The sequence below is a fragment of the Saimiri boliviensis genome, chromosome X, assembly GCF_048565385.1.
Source record: "Saimiri boliviensis isolate mSaiBol1 chromosome X, mSaiBol1.pri, whole genome shotgun sequence".
Lineage (NCBI taxonomy): Eukaryota > Metazoa > Chordata > Mammalia > Primates > Cebidae > Saimiri > Saimiri boliviensis.
The window spans coordinates 60,664,572-60,691,418 of record NC_133470.1 but is presented as its reverse complement, the minus strand read 5'-3'; the positions used below and the strand labels follow the sequence as shown (position 1 = coordinate 60,691,418).

Here is a 26,847-nt window from a genome sequence, read left to right as displayed (position 1 = left end):
TGACAGGGGGATGGAGGCAGCAAACCACATTGCCATATATGTATCTATGCAACAATCCTGCATGATCTGCACATGTACCCCAGAACCTAAAGTACAATTTTTTAAAAAATCAAGAGGTTTCTATGGCCTCCTCCCCAACCTCATCTGCCTTCTTGTCCGAGAAGCAACTGCTTTTATGAATTTGTGGTATCTCCCCCATCCCTGTTTTAAACTTTGAGAACAAACAGTGTTATCCAAAACAACGTGGTATTGATTTTGTGGTGGTTTTTAGAGTTTACGTAAGTGGCCTCAAACTACAGATGGCATTCTGTAACTTGCTTCTTCTGCAATGTGATCGTTAGCTTTTCTAGATGCATCCATGTTAAAATGTATAGTTTTAGTTCATTTGTTTTTAAGTACACGAATATACCATAGCTTATTCACTTAAAAGAAACTGAAGACAGTGTCATGAGTAGGAAAAGGAGAATCAGACAGCCATGGGATCAGTCCTCACGCCCACCTTTACTTGCTGTGTCTGGTGAAGGCCTGTCCCCTTTCTGAATCATCCATGTAGATAACCCCGCACTTCACAAGTGAGTTGTGTGGTTGGAATAAGGCAGTGTCAGAGAAAGCACCTAAAGCAATGTCTAGCACATAGCAAGTTCATTACTGGTAGTTCCCTTTCCTTTTCCCAGTTAATTAGCAGGGAGGGGCGATGGTAAAGAGCTAAATTTAGTGTGATGACTTTTTAAAAAATATTTGATTGTTTTTTTAGAGACAGGGCCTCAGCCAGGGGCAGTGGCTCATGCCTGTAATCCCACCACTTTGGGAGGCAAAGGCGGGCAGATTACCTGAGGTTGGGAGTTCGAGACCAGCCTGACCAACATGGAGAAACCCCATTTGTACTAAAAATACAAAATTAGCTGGGCGTGGTGGCACATGCCTGTAATCCCAGCTACTCAGGAGACTGAGGCAGGAGAATTGCTTGAACTCCGGAGGCAGAGATTGCAACAACTCGAGATAGCACCACTGCACTCCAGCCTGGGCAACGAGAGTGAAACTCCCTCTCAAAAAACAAAAACAAAAACAAAACAAAAAAGAAAGAGACAGGGTCTCACTCTATCACCAGGCTGGAGTACAGTGGTACAACTGTAGCTCAAGGCAGCCTTGAACTCCCAGGAGTTCAAGCTCAAGCAATCCTCCTGCCTCAGACTCCCAAGTAGCTAGGACTTACAGGCACATGCCCCCATGCCTGGCTGGCTTTTTAAATTTTTGGTAGAGATGGAGCCTCACTATGTTGCCCAGGTTGGTCTCAAACTCTTGGCCTAAAGTGATCCTCCTGCCTCAGCCTCCCAGCAGCTGGGATTACAGGAATGAGCCACTGCTCCTGGCTGAAATTTTTAAGAAGGTGAATCTCCTTTACAGACTTATTTCTCTACCCAACCTTTGCAATCATGCAAAGATCAACTCAAGGTCAGGACAGGACAAATGAGTTCCAATCTATGGAGCACTGACCCTCCCACGGCAGGCAGCAGAGCTGCCCTTCACTTCCCAGCTGCATTGCTGCTTCTTCAGACCTCTCTCCTCAAAGGATCTGCCCCCAATCGGTCATCCTCTGCCCAGCTTTTCTGGTCCCAAGCTTGTGGCCAGCTCTTCCAGAGAGGCTTCACCCAGCCACAGAAACAGCTGGCATAGAAACTCTGCAGCCTAAGGTTTAGGGAGGTCTGGTATAGGTGACTCTCTGGAAGAGGCTGCTACTAAGAACTGCCTGAAACTCCCACTTCCTCTGTGACTGCAGGTTTCCAACCACAGCAGAGGGGCACGTAGCACATGACCCAGCAGCCAGAGCACCATCCCAGCCATGGTCTTTGAGGTAAGTGCTGCTGCCCAGCCAGGCCGGGACAGAGCTCGAAGTGGAGAACCCTGGGCACTGGGGGAATGCCGGGGCTGTCCCACAGCCCAGGGTCACCACAGGGTTGGGTGAGTAGCTGGAGGCTGCATGGGTTGTGGTAGAAACAGCACTAGATGGGGAATTGGGAACCCAGCTTGGCCACTGACCCTGGGTGTCTCTCCTCTCCTCTCTGGCTCTGGTGTCTCACTGCAAAATGGGAGTGGGGGGCTGGTAGACTCTAAGGCTCCGTTCAGCCAATTTGGAACTTTGACTCTTGCATGCTGGATTGAATTGGCACTGGGGAGGGCTGCAGGTCTGTAGTGCTGGGGGTGAGGGGGTAAAGAAGATTCTTCTCGAGCTCAGTAGGGGATCCCCTCATGGGCAACTAAATGGCTGTGCAATCCTCAACGTAGGGAAGGGGAAGGATGGTGCCAACTGCATGCATTTGGGGGGCGTGGTGACTTATAGAGAGGCCACGCGGGGGGCAGGAAGTTGGGGTCCCCAGAGAAAAACCGAAGAGGGAAGAGGAGGGTGAATAACTGGAAAAGGGGACTGTGGAGAGGCACTGGGGAGGAAGGTGGTTGAACTAGGTGGCAGGGTGGGGCACTGCGGACGCAAGGCAAGCCGTGAAGGGAGAGCAGGGAGAGCGAGGACAGCAGGCAGAGAAGGCTCTGGGCACCTTAGGGACATTCTTCCTCCTGCCCAGGGGTCCCTGGGCTGATGGGATCACGCAGAAGAGTGAGAGAAGCAGCCTTTGAGAAGGGGAGTCACCATCCCAGAGCCCAGGCTGAGTGGACGGAGTTGAGGAGGTCTGGCCCTGGAAGACGGGCGGGGGACAGTTACAGGGCCTGCCTTCGGGAGGAGCTGCTCAGAGTAAATCACAGAGGAAGTCAGACTCAATTACAAAGGAGTTCCTGCCAGGTCTTTACACAGCCCCTTCCTCCCTGTTCCCTTCCTCCCAGGTGAGTGACCGCCAAGTGCTAAGTGAGGCTGAGGTTGCCGCCCTCCTGAACTTCAGCTCTTCCTATGACTATGGAGAAAACGAGAGTGACTTGTGCTGCACCTCCCCACCCTGCCCGCAGGACTTCAGCCTGAACTTCGACCGGGCCTTCCTGCCGGCCCTCTACAGCCTGCTCTTTCTGCTGGGGCTCCTGGGCAACGGCGCGGTGGCAGCCGTGCTGCTGAGCCAGCGGACAGCCCTGAGCAGCACCGACACCTTCCTGCTCCACCTGGCCGTGGCGGACATGCTGCTGGTGCTGACGCTCCCGCTCTGGGCAGTGGATGCTGCCATCCAGTGGGTCTTTGGCTCTGGCCTCTGCAAAGTGGCAGGTGCCCTCTTCAACATCAACTTCTATGCAGGGGCCCTCCTGCTAGCCTGCATCAGCTTTGACCGCTACCTGAACATAGTGCACGCCACCCAGCTCTACCGCAGGGGGCCCCCGGCCCGCGTGACCTTCACCTGCCTGGCAGTCTGGGGGCTCTGCCTGCTCTTCGCCCTCCCAGACTTCATCTTCCTGTCAGCCCACCACGACGAGCGCCTCAAAGCCACCCAGTGCCAGTACACCTTCCCACAGGTGGGCCGCACGGCTCTGCGGGTGCTGCAGCTGGTGGCTGGTTTCCTGCTGCCCCTGCTGGTCATGGCCTACTGCTACGCCCGCATCCTTGCCGTGCTGCTGGTCTCCAGGGGCCAGCGTCGCCTGCGGGCCATGCGGCTGGTGGTGGTGGTCGTGGTGGCCTTTGCCCTCTGCTGGACCCCCTATCACCTGGTGGTGCTGGTGGACATCCTCATGGACCTAGGCACCTTGGCCCGCAACTGTGGCCGAGAAAGCCGGGTAGACGTGGCCAAATCAGTCACTTCAGGCCTGGGCTACATGCACTGCTGCCTCAACCCACTGCTCTATGCCTTTGTAGGGGTCAAGTTCCGGGAGCGAATGTGGATGCTGCTCTTGCGCCTGGGCTGCCCCAACCAGAGAGGGCTCCAGAGGCAGCCATCGTCTTCCCGCCGGGATTCATCCTGGTCTGAGACCTCAGAGGCCTCCTACTCGGGCTTGTGAGGCCGGAATCCTGGCTCCCCTTTCACCCACACAGTCTGACTTCCCCGAATTCCAGACTCCTTCCTCCCTCTCTGCTGGGCCGGCAGGTGCTGGCTCTCCCCATATCCTCACTCCCGGGATTCACTGGCAGCCCCAGCACCACCAGGTCTCCCGGAAAGCCACCCTCCCAGCTCTGAGGACTGCACCATTGCTGCTCGTTAGCTGCCAAGCCCCACCCTGCCGCCCAACGTGGCTGCCTGGAGTCTCACTGCCCTTCTCATTTAGAAACTAAAACTTCACCTTCCCCAAGTGTAGGGAGTACAAGGCGCGACATGGAGGGCGCTGCCCCATGAAGCCACAGCCCAGGCCTCCAGCTCAGCAGTGACTGTGGCCATGGTCCCCAAGACCTCTAGATTTGCTCTTTTATATTTACATCTAAAATCCTGCTTAAAACTTTTTAATAAACAAGATCGTCAGGACCAGGGCGTGTTCGTGCATCATTACAGCCCCCACCTGGGCTCCAGGAGCATTTCCTGCTTCTTCTTGCCTGGCCCTGGGTCTGTGCCAGCCCATCCTGCCTTCATCAATGTCTGTCTGCACCCTTGTCTCTGCCCTCGTGGGCACTCCTGTTCTACTCACAAGGAAACACCCAAGTACATGGGTGCAGAGGGAGCAGTTAGATAGCTGTCTGGCATAATTGGGGAAGGGGCCATTAGTCATGAACATGAGAGCTCTGCACTCCAGCAGCTCAGGACAGCAGGCAAGATATGCATGAAACTAGTGAAACCCAGCAGCCTGGGCCATGGGGCAAATGAGTGGCACAGTGAACCCAGAGCTCAGGGCACTGACGGTTGGAGCCATTTGGGAAGGCTTCTAAAGACTTAAAGGGCAAGTAGGATTTCCAGGCATAAGGGAGGGTAGTAGCAAAGGTGGGAAGGCTGAAAGTAAGAATGAAAGGTAGTTCGGCATCAGGTGACGTATTGGAGACCAGCTAGAAGGCCGTACTCATTTTTCAGATGAGTGATACCAAGCGCTTACTAGGGAAATGGCTGTGGGCTTGAAGAAAAGCAAGGCCGGATGACTTGCCAACAGTCATTAGCACACAGCCACCTGCAGGAGGGCGATGGAGAGCATTATTCCAGGGCTATCGATGAGACTGAAGTGAGGGGAGGAAAAACTGGGGCTTCCCAGAAAGGCAGATGACAGGACTACTCAGTTAAAACAGGTGATGGGGTGGGTTTACTGCACTGTCAGTGCCCCTTACTTAAGTCACTGATGTGCTAGGATCCAGTTTCACAAGCCAGCTGTGCCCCTGCTGAAACTGCAGATATGGCTACAGGTAGGAATGGGGAGGAAGAATCTAAAGAGTTAGCTGGGAAAGCTTGTCCCACCGTATAAACACACCAGCCCACTTCGTAGCCACTAGACACTCCAAGCTTTTAGAAAATGAAGAAAGGGAAATGACAGAACGCACCTTGCCTAGAAAAAGTATCAGGATAGTCAAGATGCTTGTGGCCGGCTGAAAACGAGTGTGCCCCAAGACGTCCAGACACTAATCCCCAGAGCTTGTGACTATGTTACCTTAGATGGCAAAAGGGAAATGAGGTTACCAATCAGCTGACTTGAAGAGGCTCCTTGATGGGCCCAAAGGAATCACAACTATCCTTTAAAAGTGAAAGGGGCTGGGAGCGGTGGCTCACACCTGAAATCCCAGCACTTTGGGAGGCCGAGGCAGGTTGATCACTTAGGTCAGGAGTTTAGAGACCAGCCTGGCTAAACCCTGTCTCTACTAAAAATACAAAAATTAGCCAAGTGCGGTGGTGCATGACTGTAATCCCAGCTACTTGGGAGGCTGAGGCAGGAGAATCACTTGAATCCAGGAGGTGGAGGTTGCAGTGAACTGAGATAACACCACTGCACTCGACGCTGGGCGACAAGAGACTCCATCTCATAAAATATATACACATGTGTGTGTGTGTATATATATATATATATATATACACACACACACACACACACACACACACACATATATATATACACATACATATATAAAGTAAAAGTGAGAAAGAGAGTCAGCAGGGGAGTGAGAGGGAGCTGCTGACCAAGGAAGTGTGAGCAGCCTCTAAAAGGAAGAAAAGGCCAGGTGAGATGGCTCATGCCTGTAATCCTAACACTGGGAAGCCGAGGTGGGTTGATCACTTGAAGTCAGGAGTTTGAGACCACCCTGACCAACATGGTGACTAGTAGTCAATACTAAAACCACAAAAATTAGGTGGGCATGGGGGCAGGTGCCTGTAATACCAGTTACTCAGGAGGCTGAGGCAGGAGAATCACTTGAACCCGGGAGACGAAGGTTGCAGTGAGCCAAGATCGCACCACCACACTCCAGCCTGGGGGACAGGGCAACACTTTGTCTCAAAAAAAAAAGGAAGAAAATACAAGGCAATAGATTCTCCCCCAGACTTCAGGAAGGTACACAGCCCTGCTGACACTCTGATTTTAGTCCAGTGACACCAGTGATAGACTATCTGACCCCCAGAACTGTAAATGTGTATTGTTTTAAGCCACTATGCTTGTAATTTGTTGCAGCACCCATAGAAAACAAATACAATGTGGATCCCAGTCCACACCCTGAATCGCTCTAAGAAGTAGGGAGGCTGCTAAATTCTTGTGGGCAGTCACAGAAGCCAGAGAAACGGGGAGTGCATTGCGCTCCTCTAGACATGTCCTGGAGGGCTTCAGATGTCCAGTGTCTTGGACAAAAGACCAGAGGGTCTGTTCTGCTCTAGGTGCAGGGAGTCAATGAACGGACTTTGCTAACAAGTGAGATGCATACAACTTTTATTTTTTTATTACACGGCTCAGATAGTTTCAATCAACGTCATCAGAAACATTTATGAAACACGTTTGTCTTTCCTGTCTACATAGATGTCACAGTAGCCCAGGTGTTTTAAGTGTTGCCTCTAAGATTTGTCCTCTTTCAAGCATTCTCCTCTTTCAACCTGCCACTCTCAAAACCTCATTTTTCTTGTGCATTTTGTCCTACATGTGAAAACTATGGAGCCAAAGTGTCTTTCCTCTGTCTATGTAGATGTCACAGTGGCTCTGGTGTTTAAGTGTCACCACTAAAACTTGTCCTCATTCCAGCATTCTCCTTTCTCTCCACCTGCCACTCCTGAAAACTCACTTTTCTTTTGCATTTTGTCTTACATGTGAAAACTATGGAGCTGAAAAAAGACCCAAGGTAGATCCCAAAGGCTTCAGATCTACCCTGTCAAGAGCACAGAATGGTTAGCAGTAGAGCTGCTGGTGAAGGTCAATTACCATTAATAACATGAATCTTAAATTCTAATATTACTTACTTAACAGTACCTAAATTCTAATATTCCTAACTTGACAAAAACAAACTTTTCTAAAACTTAACAATAAAAAATATAGCTCACTTGTCTGTAGGTAGGATGACAGACAACTGTAGAAAACAAAAACATATATAGCTCACATGAATATACCTTCAGATAACCTTAAGAATTCTTTTTTTTTAATTGCATTTTAGGTTTTTGGGTACATGTGAAGAACATGCAAGATTGTTGCATAGGTACACACATGGCAGTGTGGTTTGCTGCCTTCCGTCCCCTCACCTGTATCTGTCATCTCTCCCCATGCTACCTCTTCCCACCTCCCCACCCCTCTGCCGGGCGCGGTGGCTCACGCCTGTAATACAAGCACTTTGGAGGCCAAGGCGGGCAGATCACCTAAGGTTGGGAGTTCAGGACCAGCCTGACGAACATGGTGAAACCCCGTATTCAAAAAAAAAAAAAAAAAAAAAAAAAGCTTTATCGCCTTGAAATTCCTACCAAATGTTTTCATCACATCCCTGTGGCTAATCCCACCCATCTCCTGCAGAATTTTTCTATAATATTTCTGTATATACACAGCAAATGGTCGCACATGGGGCACAATGTGGGTCCCGTCTTTCCAAGTTAATGGCACCATGACCAGAGACGCCTTGAACTTGACATAGATGAAGCACCTAGTATCGAATGATTTGGTGTAGCAGCCAATCCTGGGAAGGAAAGGAACAAAACACAACAAAAGAATCAGTCATTGTTCCTTAGCATCAGATCTGAGATGTTGGTCTTGAGCCAGAGCAAGAATTTTCTCTGGGTTGTCAGAGACCGGGGCACCAAGCTACAGCAGGGGTCAGGCCGGCTCAAATTACACAAAAGAAAGGAGAAAGAGAAATGGAAAGGAGGAGAGGTTCTCCTCCTCAGTTCAGACAGCCGCCTAGCTAAAAAATCACTCGAGAGCCACTTGGAGGCCCCAGCAAAACATAACTGGGAAGTCTGAGGACAAGAGTCTTAGCTGGTTTTGTACTCAGTACATTCATAATGGACCTTGTAGGTAATCTTATAGCTATGACAACAGGTGGCCTTGGGCAGCTCCGGGTGCACCCTGTTGGATTTCCTGGTATAATACTTCCACGTGTCACCATAAGAATCATGGAAACCATCAGCCAGGAGGCAGCATGGCATATTTCATGGATCAAGGTATCCTGGATTCAATCTTGAAAGAAGAATAGAAGACTGGGCGCAGTGGCTCATGCCTGTAATCCCAGCACTTTGGGAGGCTGAGGCAGGTGGATCACCTGAGGTCAGGAGTTCGAGACCAGCCTGACCAAAAAGTGGTGAAACCCTGTTTCAAAAAAAACAACAACAAAAAAGAAGAATGGAAAGAAATTGTGAGCACTAAAACCAGTCCCCTTCTTTTTTTTGTTTGAGACAGAGTCTTGTTTTGTCATCCCAGCATAGTGGCATGAGCTCAGCTCACTGCAACCTCCACCTCCCAAGTTCAAGCAACTCTCCTGCCTCAGCCTCCCGAGTAGCTGGGATTACAGGTGCACACCACCACACCCAGCTGATTTTTTGTATTTTTTTTTTCAATAGAGATGGGGTTTTGCCATGTTCGCTAGGCTGGTCCTGAACTCCTGACCTCAAGTGATCCACCCACCTCGGCCTCCCAAAGTGCTGGGATTACAGGCCTGAGCCACTGTGCCCAGCCCCAATCCTCTTCTTATTTGCTACCCAAAAATCCCTCAACTTTCAGCCCCATCAGACACAAGGCTATCTTCCAGAAGCACGTGCAGGTGGGCATGAGTGTTACCTTCCCAGGATTCTCAAAGTGAAATCTCCACCTGTATCAACCCAATATCGTTTATAGCGAAGAGCCTTCGGTGAGCAGGTCTTTTTGGAGCAGCTCCAACATGCTCAACTTTTTGTGAGGCACTGCCAGAAAAACAGCCAGACAAGATCTAGTTTCTGCCCTTCGGGAACAGAGGTGGGTGGACAGGGTGGGGAGCAATCACTATGGCCATGAGATTTGCTTAGGAGAAGCTCTATGGAGAAAATGAGACCTCAGGGACTCTTACTAATTGATTGAATTTGCAAAGTCAGGAAGGTCATTCTGGGTGTGGTAAACACGACTATGTGGCACATTTTTAAAAACATTTTAGAGACTGAGTCTCTCTATATTGCCCAGGCTGGAGTGAAATGGCTATTCACAGGTATGATCATAGTGTGGGCTCAAGCGAGCCTGTCAACTCAGCCTCTCAAGTAACTGGGACTACAGGTGTATGCCACCACACCCAGCCTGTGGTATGTTTTGAAGGCCAGTGTGAAGAGAGCCTGTTTGGGCCATAGGCTAGTAGTAGAGTACTGAGAGACAAGATCGGCCAAGGAGAATGGCAGCAGATTACAATGGCCTCAAAAGCCAGGCTGTAGGCCTTGAAAAACCCTGGTTTCTCAGCAGGAAAGCAATGTAGTAGCACGTGGGAGACCAAATGGAGCAGGGATGAGGGCCTGTCTTTGGATGGAGGCACAGATGGAGAAGAAATGGTGAGCTACTGTGAAGGAAGATTTGGTGACTAGCTAGACAATAGGGAACCTTGAACCTCAGCTCCCGAGACAATGAAGATGCTACTGCTGGCAAAGGAGAAACGCAGAGAGAAAGGCAGGCCTGGTAGAAAGATGGATGGGCCGGATTCACAGGGATGGTGAGATATCCGATAATTATGTCCTCTAAGCAACACACAGTATACCTGCCCACCCAAAACTTGACAGTTCAAGCTGTGACACAGGCTGCAAGCTAGGAGTAATTTCACAGGCACAGTGTCAGAAGGAAAGAGCATAGTGGTCAGACTGCCACAATCCTACCACCACCTGTAGAGGGCTGCATGTCAATCTGGATCATTGCTGAGACTTTCACGCCAAGCTGGATCTCAGCAATGCACTGCCTGTTTTGGTACGGCATCTCACCACTGCTGCATGATGAATCGGCAGTTTTCAGCATCTTGTTATTCGAGGCAATCCGTCGTTTCTCTTGCAGCTGAGAATGAAAAGCAGAAAGCATTTTAGTTTGTTTTTTTTTTTTCCCAGACAGTTTTTGCTCTTGTTGCCCAGGCTGGAGTGCAATGACACAATCTCAGCTCACCGCAACCTCCGCCTTCAAGCGATTCTCCTGCCTCAGCCTCACAAGTAGCTGGGATTACAGGCATGTACAACCACACCAAGCTAATTTTTTGTATTGACGGGGTTTCACCATGTTGGTCAGGCTGGTCTTGAACTCCTGACCTCAGGTGATCCACCTGCCTCAGCCTCTCAAAGTGGTGGGATTACAGGCGTGAGCCACAGCACCTGGCCCAGAAAGTAGTTTTAAGCAGACCAGAAAATATTAGCTCCAGAATTTTTTTACCATCTAATAAAAAGGAAAAGAAACTTTCTCCCCCAGGTTCTTGGCTCAGAGCAAGTTTGAGAAGAAACTTATTCAAGAGCACACAAATCAAAATATTCCGGGGAGAATAAAAGCCACACTGAAGTCTGGGTAAAGACGACGAAAAGGCAATCAGGACACAAGGGAGACTGCTAGAACATGTGAGCGCAGGACTTGGACTCTCTTGTCCTTGGGGCAGCTAAGGGTTAGAAGAACAAGCCTGCTGAGGTGGGTGGGGCTGAACTGAAAATGCAGCTCGGAACACTTCAGGCTCTACCCATCTGATGTGACACCACTGTCATCAAGAAAGGCACCAAAAGCTGGGGAATCTTTAGGAATATATGAGAACTTCCCTCCAGAAAGTCTTGTCACCAGAGACAATAAAGTCTGAAAAATCTAATGACCAATAGGTCTCTCTGCCTCCAGATTTTATCCAATCCAGTCCATACCCACAGGTTACTGTCAGGTTAATTTCTTTCAGCAGGTTAATTTCATTCATTCCCTGATGTACCCCATCCCTATGTAGTGGTGCCTACTGACGTAAATTTAACCTGCTCCAACCTGATTACCAAGGTCCTCCAATATCTGGTCCTAAACTATCAAAAAATAAGAGCTTACTACATCCTAGGCCCTGTTCTAACGCACTGTATGTGTATTAACTTATGTAAGGGTAACAATAATCCTACAAGGTAATAAGTATCATGTTGTCCCCATTTTACAGATGAAGAAACTGAGGCCAAGTAACTTGCTCAAGGTCACACAGCTCTTTTCCATTATCCTTCCACATGAATCCTCTCTTCCTGGTTGTCAAGCCTCAACTCTCCCTCTCCCCCATCCTGTTGTTCTCACCACTTACCATCCTTTAAGAACCAGAGTCTCACTTCCTCCAGGCAATCTTACCTCCTGGCTGTTGAGGCTCTCAATGATTTCTCCCTCTGCTGATCTCCTGTGGTAACAGCCTTCTGTCCTACACATTATAACTCATACACATTCTCTACTGCTTTCACCTGTACCAGGGCTCGTCTCCCAGCCTCAACTGCCTCTGCTCAAGGGTGGGAAGTATACATGGTTAGCACACCTCACTGCGCCAAGAGTACTGGTATATAGCAGGTGCTCAATCAGTGCTCGTTCACTGATCCTACCTTTTTATCACAGTCGGTTCTGTTAAACAGGCCGGAGACTCTGTGAACCAGTTCATCCTTATTTCGCTCTAAATTTTTTCCAGAGTATTTCTTTGACTTTCCATGGCCATACAGGAAACTTCTATGGACTTTGCACTTACAAGTCCTGCAAAGGTAAATTCAACTGAGATTTATGTAGCTAAATAGAGAGAAGGAATGCACGCGTTAAGTGTCTTGTGAAGAGACCCTGAAAACCTATCGCTCCCTCTTCCATCTAGATCAGGCGTCCCCAAGCCGCATGCGGCCCCCTGAGGCCATTTATCCAGCCCCCCGCCGCACTTCAGGAAGGGGCACCTCTTTCATTGGTGGTCAGTGAGAGGAGCACAGTATGTGGCAGCCCTCCAAGGGTCTGAGGGACAGTGAACTGGCCGCTGTGTAAAAAGTTTGGGGACGCCTGCTCTAGATCCTTAGATGAAGGCATTTCTCAAGCATCCGTCTGTAGCCTTTTCTCTTCGCTCTTTGCAACCTTCAGAGGTTTCGTGAAGCCCATGGTTTCAACTTCAATGAGACTTAACCCCACATCTGTATCTGTACTCTGGAGCTCTCTCCCGAGACCTAGTTCTGAATTTACAATTGCCCAGTGCAAACTTCCAACTAAAAGAATGTATCTCCAGCTAAAGTGTGTTCAATTATCAAATTTCTGTTACAATTGGCTGAAAAACCTCAAAGGCATTTTAAAATTCCTTTTCTCTCTTTATTTGTTCAATTGGGCACAGAGACGGACTATCTGTCTTCACACTTTCTCTTCCAGCCAGCCCCTCCTTTCCATCCCCCTGGTTCCTACTCTAGTTCAAGTTCTTATCCTACTCTTTATGCCTGGATATGAGAACATTCCAGTGTTCCTTACCTCCAGGCTCTTTCTCTTCTCAATCACACACACACCCCTCCCTCCAGATTCATTTTCACAGGCCATGCTCCAATTAACGTCCCCCTCTGGTTTTTCACTGACTGCTTGGCCTGACATTCATGGCCAAGGTCAACCTGGTCCCAAGCTTTATTCCTAGCTACCACTGCCACTCTAGCCAAAGCGGGCAACTTAAATGTTCCCTGGATACAAATTGCGATTTCCCACATTTGTGCCTTGGCACAATCTATTTTCCCATGGCTTACAATGACCACATGTCCACCTCTACCGAGAATAACCATCTGTGTAGCACTTTAAATTTGCAAAGAACTTCCTTTTGCATTGTCATATTTAATCCTCACAACCGCCCTTCAAAAAAGCTATTACTATTTTTACGCTCTCCACTGTGCTCAGAGGTCAAGAGACTTGCCCAAAGGTCACAGAGACAGTGAATTTCCTGATCCATATCTCATGGTATTTGGTTAAACCACAATCGCTGCCCCATCTTTCAAGGCCTAATTCAAAGGGCACAAAGAATAATGCTGAGCACATAAAGGACTCATACTATAATAACTATTATTTAAAAAGAAGCATTTTTATCTTAGCTGGAACAGTAAGATAAAAATTACATCTCCAGTAAGTCCAGAGATGAGCCCAAAGAGCTAGAAAGATAGAACGGGAGCAAACGCAGCAGGTTTCTGACTAAACAGAACTCCTAAAACTGAGATTTTGCCAGAACACTCATTAACCCTTAAGTCACAAACGAAACCTTTTGTGAGGAAGTTGGGCTGCCGAGCAGTAAGTACCAGACAAGACATAGATTACGGAAGGGTCTTCATCCCAAGCCTGAAATGGGGGACTTCTGCCTCCAATTACTTAGACCTGAAAGCAAATTTACATCCGTATTTAAGGTGGCAGATGCAAACCTGAACCCTCTGCAGACTTCGTGACTCGTGTTTGTGCTCACAGGATGCTGGCCTTTTGGCTTCGCATACTTTCGCCTCAAGGCCTGTGGCTCTTTACTGCAGGCTGATCACTTTCACATCAGAGAAACCAACAAGACCCCCAACTGGGTACATCAGACACCATGACCAGCAAGCAGCCTCCACAGGCACAGTGCTAAGCGTAACAGGACGCCTCCAGACTGACACAGGAAGTGCTAAACAACAGTTAAGAGTCCAAAAAGGCTAGCCTCCTTTGCATAATGCAGACTGACGACACCAAGGGGCAGCTTCTCCCTTCCTTTGTCACGCTCTAGCAAAGCAACCTGGGAGCTACCCAAAACACATGTCCCTGGAGGCAAAGCGGCTTAAATATGTAGCTAGGAATCCGGAGCAAAAACCTTGCTGAAAGGGGATCCAGCCAAGAGAGCACTTGGCAAGCTGCTACCGGCTGCCTCAGCCAGCACAGAAACAGACAGCCCTTCTGCTCAGGTCCAGGGTGACCTGGTGCCCCTATGGCTGACACATCAGTCGTTTTCCCCTCCCTTAAGATACACTTATTGTCCCCAAATACTACTTAAAAAATAACATATAGTCCTTCAAGTGCATTCCTTGTCTTGTAAGACAATTCAGATGTGAGTATACATTACTCTTCAATGAAAGTAAAAACAAAGAAAATTATGCTTACTATATCAGATTTTTAAGGAAAAAACTAAGAAATTCCTGGAATCTAAATAAGAAAATATATTAATTTTTTGCCTTAAGTATTAACATGACTTTGGTCTAAATGATCAGTTGTTGTTTCCAGTATCAACTATATATAGCTTAATAAAAATAAAGGAATGACAAGCAATCCATTTCATCCTAACATTTAAGCTTTAAAAGTTCATAAGAATATACACAGTAGTAAGAATAAGTGGGTTCAGCCAAAACACTAGAAAAACCTGGAAGACAATCTTGACCACTCTCCCTCCAATTCCAACAGATCAATGTGTTGCTTCCACCTTCTTAGCATTTCCACTGCCTTTGCCTTGGTTTAGAGCAAACTGGTGGCCATGAGGCTGTATCCAGCCTGGAAAAAAGTGTCTTTTTATTTTTTAATTTTTTTATTTAAAGACGAGGTTTCACCATGTTGGTCAGGCAGGTCTTGAACTCCCACCCTCAGGTGATTCGCCCGTCTTGGCCTCCAAAGTGCTTGGATTACAGGCGTGAGCCACTACGCCCAGCCAAAAGTGTCTTGTTTGGCTACACATCATTCTTTGATCTGAGTTGAAGGACATGGGCAATCTCAGCAGCCAGAGCTGCTGTCAGGGCAGAAAGGACCCCTCCACCCAGGTAACTGCAGGCACCTTGGTAGAGAGCCCATGCCCAGCCTCAGAGAGTGGGGAGAGAAGTAAAGAGAAAGTCAATGGGTGGTGTTCTCCCTTGCTTGGGCCCTCCCACTCAAGGATAGAAATCTTGTCCTCCAACCCCATCCCAGCCAGACTCCTTCATCCCCTTGCAGAGCACCCCTACCCAAGTGCCCAATATACTACCCAATGTGAGAACTGTGCAATCAATTATTGTTCAACTGAACAGGAGCAGTACATACCTAGTCTTGCAATTTTCAACTTTTGCTGCACTGGGTTTCTTCTTTGAATGCCCACACTTCTTATGTCCTTTATCAGCTGAAAGAAGAATGGTTTACTTATACCCTGAAAATTGGTATCATCCAGAGACTAACAGAAAGGTAAACCCAAAAGGAGCCCTCACAGCCAAGTCCAGTGCAACATCTCTAAACAAAACGGTCTGAAGCGGCGTACTGCCACCTTCATCATTCTCAACCATCTCACCCACATAAATTCACAGTGCTGCCAGCAGCATGAGCTGGGCAGGATTCTGTCACAGGAACCAAGGACTATGAGGGTCCAGGAGTATGCCCTTAGAAGCTAGACAGTGTGGGCAACCGAAGCATGTGCAATCAACGAGGTGGTACAGCACAGCTCATGCATTTGCTCTGATGAGTGGCTCATATTCTAGGCAGCACCTTCACCCAGTGTGCAGGGAAGGCAAATTTTTCTTCCTTGGCCTAGGACCCATCCTGCCAGCTGCTCTGGCTAGAGACTTATGTATCAATAATCAGTCATTCATATACTTAAAAAACTTATTGAACCTCTATCACATGCTAAGAACCAGGCCAAATCCTGAGAGAGACAAAAAGATGAGGAAGAGTCCTCCCATGAAGAGGCTCACAGTCTACCGGGGCAGGGCCAAGACGGGACAGACTCAGGAACATATTCTAACAGTGTGACTAGTGCTTTGGTAGAGATGCGCTCCAGAACTTTGGTAACCCAGGAGAGAGAGGAGCCACTCTGACTTATGTCTTTATATAGAGGAAGTGATAATTGGGCTGAGTCCTAAGAAAAGTAAGATATCCTCAGGACATAAGGTTTAAGGAGACAGCACTCCAGGCTGGTGAACAGCAAATACTAAGATACAGGAGCATGAGAAAGATGTGGCCATTCCTCCCCCGTTCCCAGAACCATCGTTTCACCAGGATGAATGCCTCCTGGGGCCACAAGGAAGTTGCTGGAATGGCACAGGGCTGACGAGGAGGACAGGCAGACTAGATAAGACAGGCACATTTGGCAGGCAAGGGACATTCAGTGGGACAGGCATACTTGGAATGACTAGCTTACCAGGTGTCTCAGATACATTTTTGGTTTTTGCTTTCCTCTTCCTCAGTGGCTCCACAATAGTTTCGCTTTTTGCCTTCCTTTTCCCTGACTGTTCCACCACAGGTGCAGGCTCTTCCTCAGTTGGCAGCTTTCTCTTTGAAACCTCAAGGTTAGCCTCAGGATCACTCAGTGGATCGCAAAGATTCTCACCAAGATCCTGCTCACCAGCCTCATCCAGCTCTTCCTCATCTGAGGCAATTTGGCCTTCATCACACAAATCTTCTTCTGCTGGCACAGGAACTTCGAAATCATCAGTATTGTTGTCAGGAACTTCCCAATCATTACTGTCACTGGGAACATCTGAATCACTACTATCTTCGTCGGGAACATCCGAATCATGACCGTTGTCATCGTCGGAAACATCCGAATCATGCTCATCATCAGGAACATCAGAATCATGATTGTCGTCGTCATCGGGAACATCGGAATCATGATTGTCATCATCATCGGGAACATCGGAATCATCCGAATCATGATTGTCGTCGTCATCGGGAACATCTGAATCACTACTCTTGTCTTTGGGAACTTCTGAATCACTACTCTTGTCTTTGGGAACTTCTGAATCATTACTCTTGTCTTTGGGAACTTCTGAATCATTACTCTTGTCTTTAAGAACTTCTGAATCATTACTCTTGTCTTTGGGAACTTCTGAATCACTAGTGTTCTTGTTGTCATCATCATCATCATCACTAATAACTATTGGGGGTCCCTCGATGGTAGGCTTCACATTATAACGTTCCATATTCTTACCTGAAATTCAAGAGACACAACCATACATAAATATACTCCCTCCTTCTTTACACATTAAATTTCAGCAGATTATTTCACACAAATTAAGACAGGATGTAACATTCTGAGTAACAGTTAAGGATCCGTTATTTTAAGCTTGGGCACAGTGGCTCACACCTGTAATCCCAGCACTTTAGGAGGCCGAGGCAGGAGATCACTTGAGGTGAGGAGTTCTAGACCAGCCTGGCCAACACGGCAAACCCCATCTCTATTAAAAATACAAAAGATTAGCCAGCCGTGGTGGTACACGCCTGCAATCCCAGCTACTGGGGAACCTGAGGCAGGATAATTGCTTGAGCCCAGGAAGAAGAGGTTGTGGTGAGCCAAGATCATGCCACTGCACTCCAGCCTGGGTGACAGAGTGAGACTCCATCTCAAAAAAAAAAAAAAAAATCAGTTATTCTAAAGGGGACACCAACAAATGGAAAGATTCCATGTTCATGGATTAGAAGAATCAATACTGTAAAAATGTCCATACTTCCTAAAGAAATCTACAGATTCAATGAAATCCCTATCAAAATACCATTGCCATTCTTCACATAACTAGAAAAAAACCATCCTAAAATTTATATGGAACCATGAAAGACCCAGAATAGCCAAAGTTATCCTGAGCAAAAAGAACAAAACTGGAGGAATCATATAACCTGACTTCAAATTACATTACAGAGCTATAATAACCAAAACAGCATGGTATTGGCATAAAAACAAACACACAGACCAATGGAATAGAATAGAGAACACAGAAACAAATCCACATACCTACAATGAACTCATTTTAAACAAAGGTGCCAAGAACATACACTGGGGCAAAGGCAGGCTCTTCAATAAATGGTGCTGGGAAAACTGGATATCCATATCCAAAAGAATGAAGCTAGATTCCTATCTCTTGCTATGCAAAAATCAAATCAAAATGGATTAAAGACTTAAATCTAAGACCTCGAACTATGAAACTACTACAAGAAAACTGCAAATACCCCACAAGCAATGGTAACCAAAGCAAAAATGGACAAGTGGGATCACATTAAGTTAAAAACCTTCTGCACAGCAAAGAAAACAATCAACAAAGTGAAGAGACAACCCACAGAATGGGACAAAATAACTGCAAACTACCCATCTGACAGGGGATTAATAACTAGAGTATATATGGAGGTCAAACAACTCTATAGGAAAAAAATGTAATAATCCAATGAAAAATGAGACAAAAGATCTGAACACACATTTCTCAAAAGAAGAAATACAAATGGCACATATGCATATGAAAAGGTGCTCAACATCATTGATCATCAGAGAAATGCAAATCAAAACTACAATTAGTGACCAGGCACAGAGGCTCACACCTGTAATCCCAGCAGTTCGGGAGGCCAAGGCAGGTGGATCACCTGAGGTCAGGAGTTCGAGACCAGCCTGGCCAACATGGCAAAAACCCATCTCTACAAAAAATACAAAAATTAGCCAGGTATGGTGGTGCACAACTGTAGTCCAAACTACTTGGGAGGCTGAGGCAAGGATAATCACTTGAACCTGGGAGGTGGAAGTTGCAGTAAGCCAAGATCACATCCCTGCACTCTAGCCTGGGCGACAGAATGAGACTGTCTCAAACAAAACAAAAAAACAAAAAAACTACAAAGAGGTATCATCTCACCCCAGTTAAAATGGCTTTTATACAAAAGACAGGCAATAACAAATGCTGGTGAGGATAAGGAGAAAAGGGAACCCTCGTACACTCCTGGTGGGAATGTAGATTATTACAACCACCCTGGAGAACAGTTTGGTGGTTCCTCAAAAAACTAAAAACAGAGCTACCATACAATTCAGCAAACCCACTGCTGCATATATACCCCAAAGAAAGAAAATCAGTATATCAAAGTGATAGCTGCACTCCCATGTTTGTTGTAGCACTGTTCACAACAGCCAAGATTTGAATCAACCTAAGCATCCATCAATAGATAAATGCAGGCCAGGTGCAGTGGCTCATGCCTGTAATCCCAGCACTTTGGGAGGCACATGGATCACTTGAGGCCAGAAGTTTGAGACCAGCCTGGCCAAAATGGTGAAACCTCGTCTCTACTAAAAATACAAAAACTAGCCAGGAGTGGTAGCACATGCCTATAGTCCCAGCTACTCAGGAGGCTGAGGCAGGAGGATTGCTTGAACCCAGGAGGCAGAGGCTGCAGTGAGCCAAGATTGTGCCACTGCTCTCCAGCCTGGGCAGCAGAGCGAGACTCCATCCCTTAAAAAAAAAAAAAAGCAAAAACAAAAACAGATGAATGGATAAAGAAAATGTGGTACATATACACAATGGAGCAAGGGAGTACTGCTCAACCATAAAAAAGAATGATATCCTGTCATTTGCAACAACATGGATAGAACCGGACGTCATTATGTTAAGTGAAATAAGCCAGGAACAGAAAGACAAACTTCGCATGCTCTCATTTATTTGTGGGGTCTAAAAATGAAAACAATTGAACTGAAGAAGATAGAGAATAGAAGAATAGTTACCAGAGGTGGATAGTGGAGGGGTGTGGAAAAGTGGGGATGGTTAATGGGTACAAAAAAATAGAAAGAATAAGATCTACTATTTAATAGCACAACAGGATGACTGTAAGTCAATAACTCAATTGTACATTTTAAAATAATTAAGAGAGTATAACTGGATTGCTTGTAACACAAAGGATAAATGCTTCAGGGGACAGATAATCGCATTCTCCATGATGTGACTATTACATATTGCATGCTTGTATCAAAACACCTCATGTATCCCATATAAATATATACATCTACTATCTACTTACAAAAATTAAAAATAATTTTTTAAAAAAGAAAGTTATTTTACATTGTTTTTCCCTCTATTTTTTATTTTACTGACAGCAGTGACAGATCAAATAGCAACCAAATTCATGCGTCAATTTTCAAATCACAGTCTCTAAGTAGCAAGATGCAGTAGTTGCTCAGGGCTTCCCAAACACAGGTGTGTGGACTTGTATATTTTCACTGGTTCACAGCAAAATAAGACAAAATAGAATAATAAAGTGTTATTTTCCCCCCATCAAGTAAAATTTCTAAAATTTAAAGGGCTGTCCTTTATTTTGTGATTGTATCTTGGTTAAACTTTTGGTGCTCTTTACAAAAGTACAAAAATAGCAAATGGTAGCTGAAGTTTGTTTTTTCTTTTAATTTCCTTTATTAGACAAATTAAAAATTGACAACTCTGTTGGTCACCAAAATTTCACTCTTTAAATTAGTTCATAAGTGCAAAGCTCTCAGAACCACTGATCTAAGAGCCAGGAGCAGGTCCCGATGCCAGCACTCTCTGAGAGGCCTCGGGAACATCTGGGACATCACTGCCTGCACTGAAAGGAAGCCTAGTGTGTCTGACGCCACATGCTCTTTGGAGTCTGTTTGGAGCTCAAGTTCTAGGTTTGTATGTTTCTGGATGCAAAAAAAATCTAAAAATCTAAACCACAGCATAGGCAAGATGTGAAAGATATATTTATGGTACAAAAACTCTTTATCCTAAAACTGCAGATTATTTTGAGAGTCTCATCTGTTATTTTAATTAATTATGAAAAAACTTCAAATACACAATAAAGGAAGAGAAAAGGAGTGGATGTTCCTATGGTAAAAAGCCCTGCTTCCTTCCTAGAAGACTTAAAAGATTTGCCACCTACAGCTGAAATTAAAAATTAGTAAAAGTAGGGACACACTGCTTACAATATATTTAAAAATGACTACATATAGCAACAAAGGTTGGAGTTATGCTTTAGAGTTCACTGGGCCTTGTTTTCTGCAGAACTGTCTAAATAAAAAGAAATGCCACATAGAGAACAGTAAAGAAATGTACAAAGCCTGTCCTATAGGAGCATCCTTCATCCCTCCATCGCTGGGATGGATGCCCACAGTTACAGTCCACAGGCCAGCAAGTTAAGAGCAGCCTTAGTTGAAAGTTCACGCTCAAAAGGATCTCTCTCTTCTGATTCGAGGAGGCAAGCACCTGGCAGCCTCCAGTTGTGAACTGGTTTCTGGCTCTGTCACTCCTCCCTGCCCTCAAGCTGCCTCCATGGAGTTCCTTTCACATTTCAACGGCTTGTCATGTCAGACCCTCTACTCTGTACTCAAACCTCTGTCCTGCTCAAGCATAGCCACCCAGAGGTAGAGAGAGGAATCAGGGAAAGAAATTCAAAAGGATGGGTGATGGAACAATAGGAGACTAGCATTTCAAACCAACTCTCCCTTCCCTGCTCTGATGTCCCAGGTTAGCTAAGAAGCTCTGGCCAACAATAGCTCTTGGGTAATTATCTAAGACAGGCGTCCCCAAACTGCGGCCCCCTGAGGCCATTTATCCGGCCCCCCGCCACACTTCAGGAAGGGGCACCTCTTTCATTGGTGGTCAGTGAGAGGAGCACAGTATGTGGCGGCCCTCCAACGGTCTGAGGGACAGTGAACTGGCCCCCTGTGTAAAAAGTTTGGGGACCCCTGATCTAAGAAGTAGCTGGTGATGGTCAGGCCCAGTGGTTCACACCTGTATCCTAGCCGTTTAGGAGGCCAAAGAGGACAAATCACTTGAGACCAGGAGTTCAAGACCAGCCTGGCCAACATGATGAAACCCCATCTCTACTAAAAAAAAAAAAAAAAAAAAAAAATACAAAAATTAGCTGGGAACGGTGGCAGGTGCGTATAATCCCAGCTACTCAGGAGGCTGAGGCAGGAGAAACACTTGAGCCTGGGAGGCTCAGGTTGCGGAGAGCTGAGAACACACCACTGCATTCCAGTCTGGGCAACAGACCAAGATCCTGTCTCCAAGAAGAAAAAAAAAAGTAGTTGGTGCTTTACGGGCCTCCCATTTTCAGTGGAGTTCGGATCAGCAAACATTAACTAGGTGCCCATGTATCATGCCCTACACCTGTACTGGGAGAACAAAGGTCAATGAAATACTGTCCCTAGTTCTTAAAAACTTTCTAGTCTTCCTGTGTTTCATGCCCACTGAGCAGGTAGGTTTTAAGCTGAGTTAAGCTCCAAGCCTCCCAGAAGGTTAAAGGGGCTTCTGAATCCAAACAGGCTCTAAGAAATACAAAAATCTGTAGAAAATACAGAGGGACTGGCAAACAGCAAAGACCAACAACTCAATGGAGAAAATAAGGATTTTTCCCAACACGACACTGCCAGCTGGCCCATAAACCACCACCCTTCAAATTGGAAGAAAAAATGAGCCAGGCCTCTTATTCCTTTCTTATTCCTCGTCATTCCTACACATAGAAGGGGGAGAGAGGAAGAGGGGGCTACAGAGAAGCCTCCATAATTCCCAGCCTCAGTTCTTGACCACCCACCCCCACCCCGCTTCACGGATGTAGCTCTAGACAGGTAAAATCTCTACTGAGGGGGCCACTGAGGTCTGAGGCAGCGAGAACAGTTGCTGCTGCTGGGAAATTAACAAGGGGGTATAGGGAACCCAGCCATATCCACATCCAGCACATATGAGGAAGGAAACGGTGGCACTTGCTGCTGAGGAATTCCGAATAGAAAGTCTGCGGACACTGATCCTGAAACTACCATGTGTGATGAGGCTTTGGAGCTCAGCCACTTCTCTAACAAAGTGATATATACTTGCCGTCGTGGCTTGTTTTCAGTATCTTAGTTTTCTTCTCATAGGTGTCGCATTCGTTATCAGAGTCAGACTCAATCACTACCACGGAGCTGAGTGATGAGACAGGAGAAAAACAAGAGAAGTATGAACTCGACAGTCTTCTTTTCATGGCATTTCCCACCTTTTCTGATCTTGACCACTTGTAAATTTTTTGTTTCCCACAATAACTCTGTTCTCCTCCTTTGGAACTATTCAATCCTTCTATTCTACCTGATTTTCTATCTTTTTCCATCTTTCTACTACATCATTCCATCTGTCTCATATCCTTCTAAGGAGGAGTCTGTCACATACTGAGAGTGAAATGGGCTCTGTCAGATTTTATGTATTCAGACAGTTTTGGTGCAGGGGAAAATCTGATCAGGGAGTTGTCATTTTTCTTTATCAAATTTTAGATCCAGTTGTCTGAGAAGGGTAGAGGGCCTCAGATGGAGAGAGGCAGCCTCAGAGTAGGGAGATTCTCTTCAGTGCTACTCTCTGCAGCATCAAACCAGGACTACCGTCTTGAACTGACAGATTGCTCTGGTAGGTGTCAAACTCAACAGTGCACCTGCACCACCCAGGGTGCCAGTGGTGAGAACCCCCTGGGGTCCTCATCCTTGGCTGACCCTGGTATTTGGCTCAGAAGTTCCAGCAGGTTGAAACTGGCCACCCTCCTGGCTCCAAATACTGTATAAGTATAATATACTTTCATAATGAGAGAAAAATACTTAATACACTGTTACAGAACATATTTGCACCTGCTACAGACACACATGTTCATCTGTTTCCACCATTTTTACCACTTTTGACACTGCCAAGTTGATAGGCCTTTGCTATCCTATTGACTACTCTATGCTTAAAACTCTTCTTGATTTCTGGGAAACAGTTGTCTTCCGGTTCTCGTCTCACCTTTCCATTCACCAGTCTTCCTCGACTCAATCCCAGGACTCATCCCCAGCCCTCCCATGACAATACAATCAATTATTAATTACACCAGCCCAATCCATTATATTGTGCCCAACTTTTCTTCTGACTTCTAACTCCACAGTTCCAATTTTCTACCTGGATGTCCTGTGGGCAGGGCTAATATGCAATCAGTATGCAGAGATACAGCCTTACCGATTTATTAATAGTATCCGTCCTCACAAATTCCTGCCTGTGTTCTGTTGGTTGGTAGAAAGTTTTGAATATCAGCCCTGCCTACAGGCTCCTTGATTCTAGCATGACCAAAACCAAACTCACCACCTTCCTCCCATATCTATTCTTCCTATATTATCCCATATATAGACACCACCTGGGACTGGACCAAGACCTGTGGGCACTCCTTGCAGGCCCCTTAAAATTGATTTTTTTTTTAAATATTTGTTTACCACCTATCTAGCAGAGGCTGGAAGAAACTTTTTTTTTTTTTGAGACGGAGTTTTGCTCTTGTTGCCCAGGCTGAAGTGCAATGGCACAATCTCAGCTCACTGCAGCCTCCGCCTCCAAGGTTGAATCAATTCTCCTGCCTCAGCCTCCTGAGTAGCTGAGATTATAGGCATGTGCCACCACACCCAGCTAATTTTGTATTTTTAGTACAAACGGGGTTTCTCCATGTTGGTCAGGCTGGTCTCGAACTCCCGACATCAGATGATCCACCCACCTCGGCCTCCCAAAGTGCTCAGATTATAGGCGTGAGCCACCACGCCTGGCCAGAAACTATTTTTTCTATTTAAAAATCAGATACATTACCGTTATCTAATAAAGACTTCATTATGTATAATATTATATACCGGAATACTTCTTAGGAGCCATGATAGAACATTTAAAATGACTATAACAGCAATGGAAATACTCTGCATCTTGATAGTAGTGGTGGTTACACTACCTCATATGGTTGTCAAAATCTATCAAACTGTACATCTAAAAAGGGTTAATTTTGCCATATGTAAATCATACTTCAGTAAGCATGACTTTTGGCCAGGCATGGTGGCTCACACCTGTAATCCCAGCACTTTGGGAGTCCGAGGTGGGTGGAGCACTTCAGGTTGGAAGTTCAAGACCAGCCTGATCAACATGGAGAAACCCCATCTCTACTAAAAATGCCAAATCATTTGGGAGGCCGAGGCGGGTGGATCACAAGGTCAAGAGATTGAGACCATCCTGGTCAACATGGTGAAACCCCATCTATACTAAAAATACAAAAAATCAGCTGGGCATGGCGGTGCGTGCCTGTAATCCCAGCTACTCAGGAGGCTGAGGCAGGAGAATTGCCTGAACCCAGGCGGCAGAGGTTGTGGTGAGCCGAGATCATACCATTGTACTCCAGCTTGGGTAACAAGAGCGAAAATCCGTCTCAAAAAAAAAAAAAATGCCAAATCAGCTGGGCATGGTGGTGCATGCCTGTAATCCCAGCTACTCAGGAGGCTGAAGCAGGAGAATCACATGAATCCAGGAGGTAGAGGATGGAGTGAGCTGAGATCGTGTCATTGCACTCCAGCCTGGGCAACAAGAGTGAAACTTTAAATATATAAGCCGGACTTTGAAAATACAATTAATAAAACTGATCATCAACGACTAATGGCTTTACACAATGCCTTATTCGGCACTAGAATTTCAGCTGACTGCAACTGACTTCACTTTTTTTTTTTTTTTTTTTTTTGAGAGTCTCATTCACCCAAGCTCAAGTACAGTGGCACAATCGTGGCTCACTGCAACCTCCGCCTACCAGGTTCAAGTGATTCTCATGCCTCAGCCTCCTGAGTAGCTGGAATTAGAGGCGTATGCCACACACCCCGCTAATTTTTGTATTTTTAGTAGAGAAGGAGTTTTGCCATCTTGGCCAGGCTGGTCTCAAACTCCTGACCTCAAGTGATCCGCCCACCTTGGCTTCCCAAAGTGCTGGGATTATAGGCATGAGCCACTGCACCAAGACTGCAACTGCTGACTTTAAATGACATTTCACACATTGGTGTCAGGAGTTGGTGTCTTACATGTTGTAAAAATACTCAACAAAGATCAGAGCTAGCCAGAACACAAACTTTCCCAACCTGACAGCACTATTTGGCTTGATGGGGGGAACAAGAATGACCAATTCGCATCTGTACAGTAATTCAAGGAGTCAATGTGGAAACCATAGTTATCTAGAACCATACTTGGTATTTATTCCGGCAATTTTTTTCAGCAATCCGTATAGTTTGGCACCTGGGCAACAACCCTCCATCTAGCTCTGGCTAGAGCAGAGGATTCATTAATAGGAAGAGAAGCAGATGAGTCTGAAAGATAGGTTAAGGCCAGGTCACAGAAGGCGTTAATTATTGTTGGGGTAAACAGCTTGATTTTTCTATGAGCTATTTGAATTGGGGACTGACATAACCAAAGCAGTGCCTCAGGAGATTCAGCTGCAAGTGGTACACAGACTGGAGTAAATGACCAAGGTGAGGACGCCACTTAAAAAGAAGTAAACAGGCCAGGCGCAGTGGCTCACATCTGTAATCTCAGTGCTTTGGGAGGCCAAGGCAGGCGGATCATTTGAGGTTAGGAGTTCAAGACCAGCCTGATCAACATGGTGAAACCCCGTCTCTACTAAAAATACAAAAAAATTAGCTGGGCATGGTGGCATGTGCCTGTAATCCCAGCTACTCAGGAGGCTGAGGCAGAATTGCCTGAGCCCAGGAGGCGGAGGTTGCGGAGCCGAGATGGCGCCATTGCACTCCAGCCTGGGTAACAGGAACGAAACTCTGTCTCAAAAAAAAAAAAAAAAAAAAATACAAAAATTCACCAGGCGTAGTGGTGTGTGCCTGTAACCCCAGCTGCTCGAGAGGGTGAGGCAGGAGAATAACTTGAACTCAGGCGGTGGAGGTTGCACTGAGCCAAGATTGTACGACTGCATTTCAGTCTGGGTGAGCAAGACTCAGCCTCAAAAAACACTAAACTAAAACCAAAAATAAAAAGGAATAAACACTGATAAGTGCTTAGACTAGTAGAGCCTGGAATATTAAGGCACAGTTCACAGAGATACCTTGCAGAAAAAACTGACCACTTAGATAATGGGTCGGGGATAAGGACTCTAATATTTTGAAACTGATTGTGATGTCAAACAGCC

General features: G+C 46.3%; 2 protein-coding genes across 4 annotated transcripts; one reads left to right on the top strand and one right to left on the bottom strand.

The window, feature by feature from the left end:
* Positions 1 to 1,653: 1,653 nt before the first annotated feature.
* Positions 1,654 to 4,472, top strand: CXCR3 (C-X-C motif chemokine receptor 3). 2 transcript variants are annotated; one of them, XM_003943101.2, is made up of 2 exons: positions 1,654 to 1,852; positions 2,833 to 4,472. In XM_003943101.2, the coding sequence occupies exons 1-2, from the start codon at positions 1,841 to 1,843 to the stop codon at positions 3,922 to 3,924; spliced, it is 1,104 nt and encodes a 367-aa protein (XP_003943150.1). In that variant the 5' UTR covers positions 1,654 to 1,840; the 3' UTR covers positions 3,925 to 4,472. The 2 variants fall into 2 exon arrangements, with proteins under 2 accessions (XP_003943150.1, XP_010329230.1); XM_010330928.2 differs by lacking the exon at positions 1,654 to 1,852 and adding an exon at positions 1,864 to 1,959 and having other exon boundaries at positions 2,833 to 4,006.
* Positions 4,473 to 7,817: 3,345 nt separating this feature from the next.
* GCNA (germ cell nuclear acidic peptidase) lies at positions 7,818 to 17,315 on the bottom strand. 2 transcript variants are annotated; one of them, XM_074391594.1, is made up of 5 exons: positions 16,316 to 17,315; positions 15,229 to 15,304; positions 11,814 to 11,958; positions 10,122 to 10,287; positions 7,818 to 7,969 (listed from the first exon to the last, which is right to left on the bottom strand). In XM_074391594.1, exons 1-5 carry the CDS (start codon positions 17,094 to 17,096, stop codon positions 7,887 to 7,889), a joined length of 1,251 nt encoding a protein of 416 aa, XP_074247695.1. In that variant the 5' UTR covers positions 17,097 to 17,315; the 3' UTR covers positions 7,818 to 7,886. The 2 variants fall into 2 exon arrangements, with proteins under 2 accessions (XP_074247695.1, XP_074247696.1); XM_074391595.1 differs by lacking the exon at positions 7,818 to 7,969 and having other exon boundaries at positions 8,327 to 10,287.
* Positions 17,316 to 26,847: the final 9,532 nt, after the last annotated feature.